Source organism: Eptatretus burgeri, chromosome 2, assembly GCF_056783735.1.
Source record: "Eptatretus burgeri isolate ZD-2024b chromosome 2, Ebu_testis_v1, whole genome shotgun sequence".
NCBI classification, from domain to species: domain Eukaryota; kingdom Metazoa; phylum Chordata; class Myxini; order Myxiniformes; family Myxinidae; genus Eptatretus; species Eptatretus burgeri.
This window is the reverse complement of record NC_140962.1, coordinates 131,780,062-131,796,188: the sequence shown is the minus strand read 5'-3', so window position 1 is coordinate 131,796,188 and position 16,127 is coordinate 131,780,062. Positions and strand designations below refer to the sequence as shown.

At 42.2% G+C, this 16,127-nt stretch overlaps 1 protein-coding gene across 1 annotated transcript; it reads right to left on the bottom strand.

Annotated features, from left to right (window-relative positions):
* Positions 1-9,944: 9,944 nt before the first annotated feature.
* Positions 9,945-10,925, bottom strand: LOC147033160 (protein FAM200C-like). The gene has a single exon (XM_085851295.1). It carries the CDS (start codon positions 10,923-10,925, stop codon positions 9,945-9,947), a length of 981 nt encoding a protein of 326 aa, XP_085707421.1.
* Positions 10,926-16,127: the final 5,202 nt, after the last annotated feature.

The following is a 16,127-nucleotide window of genomic DNA, read 5'->3' as shown; positions in this document are numbered from 1 at the left end:
GGTGTGCTTAATCAAATGTCCTGTAAGTCCAAAGTGTAAATAAATCGTCCACCTCCAAGCCAATGTGTCCTGATGGAAATGGGGTAGAATGAGTCTTTGTTGGGTTAACGGCTATCTCTCTCATGCATGAACGTGTCGTAAAGAGGAAACAGCCATCCTATAAGAAAGGGAATCTGTTCTATACCCTTCTCCAATGCATCAAATAGTTAGAATCCCACCAGACAAGGGGATGGGTCTATTCTGGACATTGATTTATGGAAATAACTATCTGAGGACCTGAATGTTGTGTGCATTAGTCAGATCCGATTCTGAAATCCATAACAATATTTTCTCATCAATACAAAAAGTTCGCATCGTTAATTTTGTCGAACACCAAGTAGTTGCCGTTAACGATCAGCACTATTTTATTATAGTGTAGCCGCTCACGGGTGCAGTGAGTTAGTCGTGGGGCATACTACTGTTGACACCCAGCCAATCAGAAGCCAGTATTGTCACAACAAGCGCTGTATTTATTCTGCAATGGCTTCCTCCATGAAAGGGGTGCATTGCAACAATGTCTATAGAAAAGGTGTCAAAAAATCTCCCCAACTGTGTGTCATGCACAATCATCTGTTGAGAAACAAGATATAACTTGATCATAACCAACCCTAAAAGTTCAGGGCTTTATACACGAGAAAGGAGGCGGTTATGAGGAGATATGATAGAGATGTTTAAGATAACAAAAGGTAGAGATAAAATAAGTGCAGATGAATTAATTATTCAACAGAGTAGATAGTGACAGGACCAGGGACCATAGCCTGAGAGTAAAGAAGAGGAGAGTTAAGATGGCAACAAGGCAGGGGACTTTTACTCAGAAAGTAGTTAATGCATGGAATGGTCTCCCTGGAAAGGTAATTGCAGCAGAAAAAGTAGATAAGTTTAAATTAGAATGAGATAGGTACCTGGAAGTCATGGAGATCGAGGGGTATGGGTATGTTGATAAGTCTTTTAGTTAGAGCATTGATGGGTGATTGTGTGCATGTGTATGGAGTGCTGTTGGTAGGGGTCTTGTCAAGGGGGGGGGGGGTTGATGTTGTGTGTTTTTAACCAAGCCCATGCCCCCTCCCCTTAGGGGAAGAAGAAGAAGAAGAAGAAGAAGAAGAAGAAGAAGAAGAAGAAGAAGAAGAAAAAAACTACAAACCCCCCCAAAACAAACAAACAAACAAACAAACAAATTTATTTCATTAATTTAAAACTTTTTTGGCATTTTCTTCCTTGGATCTTGTGTTGATAAATTAGTATGGTGTTCGCGCAGGCATGATGGCCTCCACCTGTGTTAGATTTCCTTGTAATTCCTTGTAATATTTCTGCCTTCACACAGATTCGGTGGGATAAGTTCCGTGAATACTTGTCTCAATGGATGGAGTTGTATGGTGAATGTAGTGAGATTGCCAAGTCTCATTTCGGAAGTCATGCTGGCATCAACTTTATTAATATACCCACTAGTGCCGGATATCATGATACCTGTTATCAGAGTTTCACTGAGTTAAAATAAAAGGCTACAGGGTAGCCAGAAAGGTTGCAATCGAGCAAAGGAAGATGCTTCAGAACTGTCAGCTGTGTCAGCCACCCTCAAGCATCAATCGTCTTCCAAGAAGAAATTTCGATCAAGTTATTTGCTGTCGGCAAAGTCGTACATTCTTCCAAGAATATGCATGTTTTGTCAGAAAAAGGATCGCATTTAAAAACATGGGCCAAAATGACAAATGCTGACTCAAGCAGAAACAATCACTGCAGGTGTGTATCGATGATGCTTCAACCCTCCAAGCCCCCTCATCACAAAGCCATTTGACCCCACTTACTCACCGTTTCTCTCACCAAGTAGATAAATATATGATGATTATTCATTATTATGCTTTGATCCTTCAGTTGAATTGTTAAAAGCTGTCACAGACAAAAATGATGACAGCATCTTGCTCTACCTATTGGCGAGTGGCTGTTGCATCTGAAGTCCGATACCACAGGATGTGTTTCCTGAAATATACCAGATATCTCACCATGTGACCAACGAGTGATTGTCAGTCTGTGAGCTGGGAAAGGTAGGTGATGCTTTTCTAAAGAATCATCGTGGAACATGTTTTGATTCCATACATGTATCACATCTCAACACATCCGTGTGCATCAATCACCTTTGATTTGAAAATTTTAAGAGTTTCTAATTCACCTTTATTCTTACCAGTGCTGCATCTTAACGAATACTAGCACATTACCCATAGGGTGATTGTGTCACTTCCTACACACACACACACACACACACACACACACACACACACACACACACACACACACACACACACACACACACACACACACACACACACACACACACACACACACACACACACACACACACACACACACAACCTTTGAGACCTGGTATGTCTCCGTTACATCTGGGTCATTCCATGTCAAATCATCAAAGAATCTGCCTTCATCTCTCAGATTTTTGTAAAACTTTGGGAACCAATTGGGACCCATGAAAAACGGCAAGAACTCAAATATTTTTGCTAACAGCCTCTTAATTAGTGAGATACAGACTAACGAACTTTGGACTAATTAGCACGACGTCGCGAATTCAAATGGCCATATCTCTAAAAGTATAACACCTAGAGAGCTGGTTTTGGTGTCATTTTAAAGGTATTTTCATGTCCTATGAAATTGTCTGGGCAACATTTTCCTACCTCCAACCACAAAAAAGTTATCACAAAATATAAACTTCAATCGTGAATCCCCAAAAAATGTATCCTTCAAATTTCCTCAAATTCATCCCAGAGGTATGTTATGATGTCAAGAAGCTTCCACATAAGTTTTGTGATGGGCACTCCAATAGTTTCTGAGATATGGGCAATAATGTACATGTACGTATGGCATATAGGTTCGAAAATCAGCATTTGTAATGTATTATTACATAATTATTACATAATAATAATGCTTGGTTATCCTTGGACTCGTCGAACATCGCTGGGAGCATTCGCAGGAAGTTGATGAAGGATGCATGGTCCTCGGTCCGGAGTTCCATCATGAGCTGGTCATATATGCCGTAATGGCGTCGCCTCCCGATCCATGGTCTCACCCAGTTCCTTCTTCTCCATTCACGTCTTCTTCTCCCGGCTCTATTGGCACGCAACTGGTGCAGTGTCAACTCGATGAGGTCATGTTGATGCTCGAGGACAGGTAGGTATTGTCATCTCAGCCTTGCCGTATCCTCCATCTCTCGGAATGACATGGACATGTACTCACCACAAAGTCTAAAAAAAAAGACGGGTTCCTCCTGCGAAGCCCCTTTTTATATACCAATTTCCCTAATCGCTGCCATTACGCCAATATACGGTATCTGTAAGTTTGAAACGTGTTCATTAAGTTCTGTTGTCGTCCTGAAGACGTCAAATACGTCGACGTCTTTTTCAAGTAACGTGTTGCGAAGTGTGAACAACGTTCGTGTAGCGTGCTTACAAAACGTTACTCATAGGTTAGAAATAAGTTTCGGGTACGCTAAACATTACCTCGACTTGTTTCGACTTATGAGTAACTTACAAGTAATGTGTGTCGACGTGTGTCAACGATCGCATAACGTGCCTACAACTTATGGCCAGCGTAGCAGAACGTGTGAGTCATACGCCGGCATACGTCGTAAAATTTCAAGCATGCAAAAATTTGAGGACAACCCAGAAGTACAACGTTTAAAGCCAGCGTACTACGACTTATGGCAGTGTTTTTCAGCGTGGACTTAACGTATACAAAACGTACCCATAACGTATTCGACGTGTGCCAGCGTTTTAGACAAATTTTTCATAAATCGGCATACGCTGGCTAAATCGTCAAGGAGTGACAGCGGCTTTAAAATAGCCACTTTTGCTTGTTCTTTCAAAAGTGAATCATCTGACAGTGCAGTTCCATGGAATTCAATGATAGTGAAATCGGCAGCAGTACCACCAAAAGACAATCTCCACGAATAACTGGACAGAAGTCGGAGGGACAACTCCAAAATGTTGAACTTACGCGTATGGCATATAATGCTGCTTCATTCGTCCAGAACGAGATGAAGTATTGTCCCGGACTTCAGTGTCCTTCGCCTCCAAGGTCAACAGACCTGAATTTATCTGCTATGAAGGGCATAGTACCTATTTCTTTATTCATTATGTTTGTATGGATTGTAGGGGCCAGTGATGAGCCTATTCCAGCAGTTTTGTACCTCGACCCGATATTTTCGAATTTAAAGTGCTGTCCGTTTGTCAGGACATCTTTCAACTCACTTTGAAGGGTCAAAAACAGAGGCCAATGTCTCTGAGTTTGGGGATGACAATCAGGCATTTGTCTCGTTCATTCATCACAGCTGTTGAATTCGATGAACATTTACGGTCACTGTGCGTCACGAGACTCTGTTGTACGTCTTGAAACTAGTTTAGCTGGACTGAGAATTAACGAGCCCGCTAATAACATTCCAGTTGGATTTTCAAAGAAGCCCCTGACTATAATAGTTTGGAATAATATTGATTTTGGCCAGGAAACTCAAACTGGACATGACACAACACACCACACGAATGGTCTGATGGTTCAGCTGGTGGTGAATGCTCTCGCAGATGGCTCCGAAAGAGTATCTTTTAAGGGAAACAGGTCGCTGAAGATTCCACCATTGAGTTCCATTGAGTATTATACTTGAAAGAAAAGACATGGTCCCTTGAATCTCAGCATCATACTGGAAGGTTCGTTGAAAAACAAAAAAGTATGAATTGGCTGTGAAAGGTGCCATTCCCATTGAAATGGCATTCATCTGCTGCAAATATGTGGATACCAGGCTCCACTTATTCCTGGGATGGACTGGTTTTCATGCAATCCATCAGGTAGACATGGTTCTTGATAAGTCTGTCCTACATTATTTGTCCATCGCTGCATCTTCACCAACTGATTTGTCAACAATCCATACAATCCTGATGAAAAGTGTGGAGAGGGCTTGCTCTCTCTCGAATTGAATCACAGTCATTGTCTGTGACCAGGCTACATATGCGAAGGTCCAGGAGATTTGTTGGAGTGATGACCAGTTATCTTGCAATGTAGTGGTTAGAATGGGCTAGGTCCACACCTGCAAGGCATTTCTAGCAGTGATTGGAAAACGTTTCACTGATGCTGGCCTGCAGGATGTGATGATTGAAGCATAGGCAATCACAGAAGGATCCATGAATGGTGTCATCTCTGGCCACCACTGCAATCGGTCAACCTGGTGTCATAAGCTTCTGGATGAAAGTCTTCACTGCTTGAGGTTCTGCAAATTCCTTGATTCGTTATCGGATGATGAACAGAATCGTATCATCGTCGTGATGCAAGCAATGCATGTGTCATTTGGAAATGCTGAGTTCATCAATCGGACGGAATTTGAAGTTGTTTGTCCATGTATGACACTTTTGTCGAGAGACAGGGACAGACAAACCCCGCATTCGCCTTCTGGTCTTTCGACTTGGAAACGGTCCAGATACTTCTTCTCTTCATAAGGGCCACTCGTGAATCTGACTGGGACCTGCACCTTGCTGCAGCGAGGCTCATGCTGCCATGGTATTTGGCGTATGATCGTGTGAACCACGCGAGGTATTTGACATCATATTGAGTCGAGATGGTCGCAATGTCCACAACACACTGAGTGTTACACCCAAATCCGTGAACGTGGTGAGTGGACTGTTCAGCATCAAAACAAACAAGCATTTGCTTCGATTGCCTGTGATCAGGCTATTGAGCAAACTGTAAATTGAGACTCAAAGACATCCACCGGTATCACGAACTTCAGTCTGAATCGCGGAACTGTTCATCGATGGATTTCAGTGCAAAATGAGCGTGCCGTAATAACCCACCAGTGTCAAGATCTGGCCGGGTGCCTTTCCGACCCTCGTAATCAGAAGGATTTAGACAGGATCCGCACTAAGAGAGGTGAGGGTCATCTAGAAAGCCTGATATCAACAATATCATGGTAGACCTTTTTGAACCATGTGTGGACCTGATGTGCATAAGTTCAGGGATTGTCGCCCATCATGACGTCAAAAATGATATCCTAAATTCCCGTGATTTGCGTGAATGTCTGCTAGAACATTTTGTGATTTCTTGTTTATTGACCACCGATGCAGACTTTTTTTCTGTCCTGAAAAAAGCAGAAGCTGAAGACATTCGCTTTACAAGTGAAGACAACTTCTCAAGTAAAACCAAGCAAAGAGATCGTTTTGTGTTCTGATCGCAGTCTGTTTGCACGGCTCCTCATTATTGCTCAGACTCGTCAGTGAGATACGAGAGAAGTTTTATCATATTCTCTCAGACCGGTTTCGCTTCCTCTTGCGGGTGCAGATGGCAGCATGGCGAACACGGACAAATCTGTTTCGCTACATTTGATGGAGAGCAAGGTGGAGGATGTTCTTGTCGCCTCATTCCCGATTGATACAGCTGCAATTTTCGATGGCATGGCTATCATTCAATATTTGAGAAGTATACCTGGCACATTCGGCGAATTGGCTAAAGTAGTACTCTCTGTCATTGTGTAACTCGTGAAGAAGTTCAATAGTTCTCGGGCTGACTTCATGATTGACAGGTTTTTTAAGAATGCTGAAGCATTTTAAGAATGCTGAAGGGTCTCATCACAGTGTTCATGGTTGGAATGCCATCCGACTGGTTAGAGAAGATCAAAGAGTTCCGAATCAGTGGAAGAAATATTTATCTTCGGGTGAAAACAAAGAAGCTCTTGTTGAATTCCTCTTCAACATGCGGCGAACAACCGGCTTACCTGATCTTGGGTGAGATTACTGCATTTTTGTCACACATGGACGACTGCCAAATGTTGCAATCTAAATCGTTTCGTAGTGTCTCCACTATGTGAATGAGCTCCAGGGTCAGCGGACACCCACCTCCTCTTGCATGCTAAATATGCCACCGCTTCCCACGAGCACATACTCATTCACAGTCCAGATACTGATGTAGCAATGATTGCAACTGCCATGAGCGATCAGATACAGGCAACATTATACTTTTCCACTGGAGTGAAGAATCATGCCCGGGTGATCAATTCTTGAATGCCTTAAAAGTGGCTGCAGTGAAGGATCATCTCATAGCGAACGCAGTGAGCTTCATACTTAACGCGTGCACATGAGAGAATAGGAAACAACAACAACACAATACCCCTGACGATTTCGAATCCGTGTCGTTGGCTATGACCCTTTTGCTTCCGGTTGTTTTTAAACACTGTGCGGTGTATAAACACGATTGGGTTTTATTTCTATCTTATGAATATTACTTAACGCGTGCACATGAGAGAATAGGAAACAACAACAACAACAACAGCAACAACACAATACCATGGCAATTTGGAATCTGTGTCGTTGCCTATGACCCTTTTGCTTCCGTTTTTTTATGCTTCTGGTTTTTTTTTTGTTTCCGGTTTTTGTCATGGGGAATGATGCATGCCGGGAGATAAAGGCATCGTCGGAGACATGAAGGACCCAAATAATATCAGACATTGTGTATATTGCCTCCACTGATTTTAATAAAGATATCTCCTGCATCATCAAAAAATAATTTTTAATCGTGATTTACATTATTTGATCGCTGATCCCGAATCCAGGCCGAAGTAACCAGAAATTGCGTCTACAGTTGTAAGCTAGTTATAGTTAAAGTCAGAAGCGAATGTAAGAAGAATTCTACGTTCGCTTCTAGTATTTATTTTTTTAGATGAGATCCTGTTCTTGGCGGTGTAGTTGTCGTTGTGAAGGTAATGTTGAGGTTATATATATATATATATATATATATATATATATATATATATATATATATATATATATATATATATATATATATATATATATATTTTAGATGAGATCCTGTTCTAGGCGGTGTAGTTGTCGTTGTGAAGGTAATGTTGAGGTAATATTAATTTTTTTTAGATGAGATCCTGTTCTAGGCGGTGTAGTTGTTGTTGTGAAGGTAATGTTGAGGTAATATTTATTTTTTAGATGAGATCCTGTTCTAGGTGGTATAGCCTGGTGTTGGCGCAGTGGTTAGGGCAGCGGCTTGGGATCCAAAAGGTCCTGAGTTCAAGCCCCGTTGGGCCACTGAATTAATACACCAGGGGGTTGACTCAGCCTGTCATCCTTCCGAGGTCGGTGAAATGAGTACCAGTATACTGGGCCGGTGTATACCCCGGTTAAAATAGGTGTACCATATCCCTGGGTCGTAAGAGGCGACCAGGGTTGCGTCAGGAAGGGCATCCGGCGTAAAACATGTGCCAAATCACTGTGCAGATCATACAGATGATCCGCTGTGGCGACCCCAAACGGGAGCAGCCGAAAGAAGAAGAAGATCCTGTTCTAGGTGGTGTAGTTGTCGTTGTGAAGGTAATGTTGAGGATTTTTTTTTTCAGATGTGATCCTGTTCTAGGTGGTGTAGTTGTTGTTGTGAAGGTAATGTTGAGTTAATATTTATTTTTTTGGATGAGATCCTGTTCTAGGCAGTGAGCCTGGTGTTGGCGCAGTGGTTAGGGCAGCGGCTTGGGATCCAAGAGGTCCTGAGTTCAAGCCCCGTTGGGCCACTGAATTAATACACCAGGGGGTTGACTCAGCCTGTCATCCTTCCGAGGTCGGTGAAATGAGTACCAGTATACTGGGCCGGTGTATACCCCGGTTAAAATAGGTGTACCTTATCCCTGTGTCGTAAGAGGAGACCAGGGTTGCGTCAGGAAGGGCATCCGGCGTAAAACATGTGCCAAATCACTATGCGGATCATACGGATGATCCGCTGTGGCGACCCCTCACGGGAGCAGCCGAAAGAAGAAGAAGAAGAAGATCCTGTTCTAGGCAGTGTAGTTGTTATTGTGAAGGTAATGTTGAGTTAATATTTATTTTTTCAGATGTGATCCTGTTCTAGGTGGTGTAGTTGTCGTTGTGAAGGTAATGTTGAGGATTTTTTTTCTTCAGATGTGATCCTGTTCTAGGCAGTGTAGTTGTTGTTGTGAAGGTAATGTTAAGGTAATATTTATTTTTTTCATCGCAAAAAGACTTTAATTCGATATATTTAAGAAGCGAATGTAAGAAGTATTCTACGTTCGCTTCTAGGCTTTGCCTATTCCATATTAGTTTAATAGGCTTCCATGATTTCAGCAGATGCGATTCGACAAGTGCTTTCTTTGGAAAAGGCAAGAAGAAGACCTGTGCGATCACATCCAGAAATGAGGAATTTATTGGGGCATTTTCTCAACTTGACAATGACTTCCAAGTCACCTCCACAACAGAGGCCACTTTGGAGAAATTTGTCTGTGCTTTATATGGGCAGGTCTCGGCTGATGATGTGAACAATGCTCGATATAAATTGTTTTGTTTGGCATCTTCCCCTAGTGAACGAAGCATGCCACCAATGAGAAATTCACTACATCAGTATGCACTGCGTGTTAATAATTATCAGGCAGCCATTCATTGGAGTGCTCTCTCTCTAATGATTAATGCTCTATCTCAGTGGTTCCCAACCTTTTATCTGCCCCACACCCCTAGGAAATGTTCGATTAATGTTCGCACCCCCTACAAAAGTAATATCAGATTTGAAGATGAAGAAGTCTAATTTATAATTTTTGAACCACTAATTGAACCACATACAATACTGCGGGTGAACAAATTGAACTTAAAAAAATAAGCTTTTAACTCAGTGCATAAAATGCAAGTATAAATTGAGCAATTAGATTCTAATTTATTCATAAAAAATTGTAAACAGTAAAATCAATCCCAATTGTGAACATAAAATTCAATGACTTCTTTGCTCCTGCTTCTCATTCATGATTTTGTCAAAACGTGGAACTTTCTTGCTGACTGCGATCCATCCGTAGGTCTGCCTGTGGATTCAGGCGATTCTGAGATTTTGTCTTGATTGACAAAAGAGAACTGAATCCACATTCACACAAGTATGTTGTTGCAAATGGAATGAGGACACGGAGTGCTTTTTGCACCAAGTCTTGGGAACATATCCAGTGCTGCACACCAAAACTCCTTCAAAGTTTTGCTTTCAAATTGTATTTCAAGAGTTCGATTTGTCCGCAAATCAATATGATCTTCCTTCAGCTCTTCATCATCTGACATTTTCTCCAAATTATAGGAATATGGATTCATGATCCATTCTTCTGAAATCTTCAGGTCTCCAGCAGTAAAATATCCATCAAACGATTCTGACAGCATTTCCAAATGATCCACAATTTCTTCACGCACAGTAGGAGTTATGGATCCAGCATCATCAACCATCTCTTCGAGTGAAGGAAAATTTGAGAGACTGCCTCTTTCCATCCTTCGACGCCAAAGATGTAACTTTTCTTTGAAGGAATTCAACTTTTCACAAGCCTTCAATATGTTTATCCCTTTTCCTTGAAGAGAAATGCTCAGGTCATTCATACGAGTGAAAATGTCAGCTAAGTAAGCCAGCATTTGGACGAATTCCTGTGATTCCAATGCCCCAACCAGGTCACATTCACGCACCTCCAGAAAAACTTTGATTTCTTCCCGCAGTTCAAAGAAGCGGGTTAAAGCTTGTCCTCGTGACAACCAACGGACTTCTGTGTGGAAAAGCAAAACTGAATGCTCACAACCCAGATCCTCACAAAATGATTTGAAGATGCGATGGTTCAAAGCTCTCCCCCTGATCCAGTTGATGATCTTCACACAAGTATCAAGGACTTTCTTCAGATTTGGAAGCAATGTTTTTGATGCCAAAGCATGCCGACGAAGAAAACAATGGGTGACTTGCAAGTCTGGAATCTCCTTTTTCATCAATGCAGAAAATCCAGATTTATTTCCAAGCATTGCAGGTGCCCCGCCAGTGCACACAGAACCAATGGCTTTGATATCTAAATCATGTTTGGCAAAGAAGTCTTTCACCTGCTGCATCACATCCTTTGCAGTTGTGTTTTTTTGGCAGATCTTTACAAAACAGGAAATCTTCCTTCACAGCACCATCATTGACATACCTCACTAATGTGATGAGTTGAGTATAACTGGAGACGTCAGTTGACTCATCCAACTGAATAGAGATTTTAAAAGGAATATCTCTGACATCTGAGATGACTTGGTCCAAAATATCTTCACTCAAATCACTGATTGTAGGCGTAATGTGTAGGCGTAATGATGTACAATGATTATGTCAGATGTTGCGTTATAATGATTTTAAAAGCAACACTCTGACAATCAGTTACTTTACTTATATGTTAATTCGGTTATTCTCTCCTTTTGATTAAATACTCGTAAACGAGATTACTATCTACGCAACACAACCACCTACTACCACTTCTCAAGGCACACTGGCAGCTGGCTGAGTGATGACTCGTGACTCGTCACTCAAGGACACAAGCCACTCTTTGTCGCACCCCCTGAAATTCCATCTCGCACCCCCAGGGGGTGCGGGCACCCCAGGTTGGGAACCCCTGCTCAATCTCCTGTTGGGCACGACTGGCAAATCACAAATGATGAATTAACCATCGTCTGGATGACACAACGGCCAGCTCCTGAAATGATCTTGCAAAGTGTCAAAGTGCGCTGCACATCAGTGTACGTGTCACAATTCTGGTTTGGCATGCACGGACATTTGAAAATACTAGAACTGCGACAATTCCTCAGAAACACCAATGGAAGTGTTCTTCGAGGGAGGAAATGAAAGTGCTGATGATGAGGCTCATCTAATAAATTGATCGCTTTGTTTATTGCCTGTCTGCCACATAATCAAAGCACGACGTATGGTGCTGGGATTGCGGCTTTTGACATCATACATCAAAAATGTGGCAGATAATGATTCTTTGGATAAATTGCAATACTCCAGGCATGATTATTCCCTCCGTAATTGATGGTCGACATTCTTCCTTCCTCTTTGAAAACCCTGTTCTGATAGCTCTCAGTCTGATAGCTCTCAGTAATTGCAGTTTAGACTGTCTGACTTGTTTAGTCTTGAAGCAATCGGTACTTGGAAAAGGCCAAAAATGCCAAGTGTCACTCCTCACAGACTTATTTACCTTACTGAAGTACCTGATTGCGATAACTACAACAGAACCATGATTGATAACACGACCTTGATCCTTCATTTGACAGACGTTCAGATTGGGTTGTTTTGATCGATGCATAATTACTTCTCAATCTACCGTGATGAGTGAGGAATCTGTGATGTATCAAAAACGAGGGTGGTTGCGATTATTTATGAAAAATACGGCCCGTGGGCCCTGGTCAGTTCCGACTTCATCGATATTGGATATATTCATTAACATTCATGGTTTTTATTCTGGCCCTAATGAACTTCAGACTCATTAAGACTCATTATCTTTCTTCCTGGGCAAAAATTCAGAAAAAAAAAATGCTGCGATAAGGTGTAGACATTCTTCCATGAGAAGCATTATGCCATACAAAAAGCAAAAACTACGAATAGTCTATGAGTTTTGGGACTTTGAAGATGAATTGGCCCTCATTAAGGGGTCTATGGGGGGGGGGTGGCTCCCCCAAAATATACATTTGCTTTCTTCTTAGAAACTACACACACACAATACTGATTGTGTGTGTAGTTTCTTTATCACAGGTGATGCAGCAAAGTTTGTTCACGCGATTAAGAAAAAATCCATCGGTATTTACTTTCTTCTCCATTACATATTTTGTGGGTCATCCATGCCTACCAGTGGTTCTGTGACCAGGGGGTATTGCCCTATGTTTGCAGAACATCTTGTGAATAGTTAAAAGTTTCCTTGTTTTGGTGTCTAAATTGTTGATCTCCAATTGTGCCCATTTTATAATTGCACAGCTATATTGCAATACCGGCACTGCAAGTTGGTTGATAGCTTTGGTTCTGTTTCTTGGGGAGAGGGATGACGTCAGAATTAGTTTTATTCTCCGACGGTACTTTCCTGATTATTTTACGCATTGTTTTGTGTTGTATCTGGGTGTCTTCTTCAATTCCTAAGTATTTGTAAGATGCTTCGTTTTACCTCCGCCACCGAAGGTGAAGGAGGTTATGTTTTCACCCCTTTCTGTCTGTTCGTTTGTTTGTTAATGTTTGTTTGTCTGTTTGTTTGTGTGCAGGATATCTCAAAAAGTTGTGAACGGATTCGGATGAAATTTTGTGGACAGGTTCGGTGTGTGACAAGGACGAACTGATTAGATTTTGGTGAAGATCCGGATCTGGATCTGACTAGTAGAATTTAAAAAAGTGATTCTTCACCATTGAGAGATCGGGTCAAAAACGATATATTGCACGATATCTCAAAAAAGTTGTAGACGGATTCGCACACGAAACTTGGTGCACATGTTGGGTGTGTAACAAGGACGAATTGAGAGATAGGGCCAAAAACTAAATATAGCATGAGATTTAAAAAATGTATTGGGCCCGATATGATCTCGTGGATGAAGCATTACATGGTGGATGGTATGCGCTCTCCCGAGTGCCCTTCTAGTTATTACGTATGTTTGTTTAAGAACTTTTTTTTATTACAAAAGTGAGGCTCCTGGAAGAGCGAATGTTGTTGAAATAATATATATAAAAAAAAACCTGCCAGTGAGTGGAATGGGAATTCTACTGCACAATGTGGAAGAAGTCAGAAATCCAACAATGAAGACTACTTTGCATGATGCAGGCCCTATATATGTCCAGGAAGATGGTCTTGACCTCTTGTTTAAGATTTCAGGCTTCTGAGCAGTGCTGAGAGGAAAGCAGAAACATAGCTGAGTGACGAGAGCAGAATCCAAACTGATGGTCAGAGGTCAGGCTGTTTGAAAATAGGAAAGATCATATCAGCAGCAAATATGAGTTCCATGATTTTGTTTACAATTAGAAGTAAGTTTACTGCTTTGTAGTTGGGAGTATACGTTTTTGCATCCCCTTGTGAATGAGAGTGATCTTTGCTGACTTCCAGGCAGACGGGAGGAGGCTATGGAGAAGGACAGACTGAAAATAGTAGGAGGAGAAGCAAGAGCAGCCGAGTCGAATTTGGCTCTTGTACAAGACAATTAAATGAAATACAGGAAGGTGAACACAAAGACAGGCTATTCCAGTGACCTACCTGACATGAAATCCCCATCTTAACACTAATATCATAGGATGAGAGGCTTTATTGCCCCACCTGTATGATCTGATGGACCAGCTTGTCATGGTCCAGGGCACATGAACAGTCGAGTTGTTCGTGATTGTGCTCACCAAGTACACACAATGGTGATTTAACACCAGTTAGCCTGTCAGCCTTTGGACGTGGGGTACATGAGCCAAGGAAAACAATGGACATGCCAGTTTTATAAAAAGTTCCTGATTTCTTAACCTCCAAGTTCCGCAGACTTAACGATAAGCAGATGTACACAAAATATACCAAATATTTTGGCAAGAAAAACCGAAATGATACACTTTTAAGTCAACCTTCAAATTTCAAGGATTTCGAACAGGATCAAACAAATGAAAACTGAAATAAAGTTATAAACACTCCATCTTGAGCATATATCCGATTCCGATTCTGAAGTACCATAGCCAGTTACAGACTGTCGAGGCTACTGAAAGTTTCTTGGTTACGTCCTGGGTGGTTTGCCATTGCCTTCCCAGCAGTAGTTATGGTTTCCGGAGGGAAGCATTAAGTGTCTTTAGTGTTGGTGTCCTTGTTGTCCCACTTTTTGGGGAAAAAAAAGTTTCATTTGTTTTAATTTTTTGGCAGAATTTTGAGTGCGACCAATTGGCTCATATTATGAGTTGGCAATAACGGGAACCATCAACGATCTCCGATCGTAACCCCCTCTACTTAGGGCAGGAATTTTGAAATTTTTTATGGTGCCGGCGATAAGCTCTCCTACTCTTCGCAAAGTACACCGTGGGTTCTCTAACATCCACCAACTAAATCCGGCAGACGGGACGCCCAGTTTAACGCCCATCCGAGGGACAGCACACACATTGATGAAATCACCCTGCCTGTGAAACAACGGGATGGTAGTTTATAAGTGGGTCAGGATTCGAACCCAGGCTAGACAGCTGAGAAGACATTGTGCATTCCTCTCGGGCTTTGGCCATCCTGACAGCCTCGGCATATATCACAGATCCTTTTAATAACCCTACCTGTCATTTAACAAACAGGTTGAAATGAACATATTTGATTCAAAAAATTATCACATAACTCCAGACAGCAATTGCCTTTCTGATAACCATAGCACAGAAAAAGTCATGGACACACAGTATACATTTACATATGCCAAACACACACAATGGGAAAACAGAGGCAGTCATATGGTAGTCTTTCCTTGTAAAGCATGTGCATTTAGAACGTTCTCGAATTGCACATTTCTTCCATGTCAAAGAGGAACATTGTTAGAGCGCATGCTCAAAGATGCAGAATGTCGCTGTTCATACAAGCCAACTGGCAAGGATTGCAACGTGCTCTCTACCCACCTCCAGGTCATCTCATTCCCGGGTTCCCCAACACCCACTCAAACTCCCCAACCTCCAACCCTGATTGGCATCCCCCGATTACATGTCCATCCAGCTCATGCTCTGCCCCCTCCTTGCTTCCTTCACACCTCACCCTCTCTTTGCTTCCCCATGCACTTCGACTTCTCTCCCCTACGCTTGCATCCCGGCCCCTTTATTCTCTCCCTGTGTACCAGACCCTATCTTAACCTCCGGTGTCCCAGACCCTCTCTTCTTCCCCTGTGTCCTGCACCCCTCTCTGCTCCCCATGCATCCTGCCACCTTTCTGCTTCCCCAACGTCCCGCTCCGTCTCTGCTTCCCCAGCTTGCTGCCCCCTCCACACTCATCCATGTACCATTCCACATCCTCTCTCCTCTCCATCTGCGTGCTCTCCACCTTTTCCCCTCTTTCCCACTCTGCCAACAGCGCATCCTCCCCCATCCCAAACTTTATGGAACTCCAACATTTAAGGTCTTCGTTCCAATTTGACAGATCTCTCAAACCAAATTGCCACCGGTAAACCATGGACGATCTTATAACCACCCATTCCAACTCTTTCTTCCTTATATGTGGTGATTTTACCTGTCTTTCTGACCTTTCTTTCTTTCTGACCAGGACTTCTCCCAGTGGCCCATACAGTACTGTTCTTCCATCTGGACTTGGTGATGACGAATTCTCC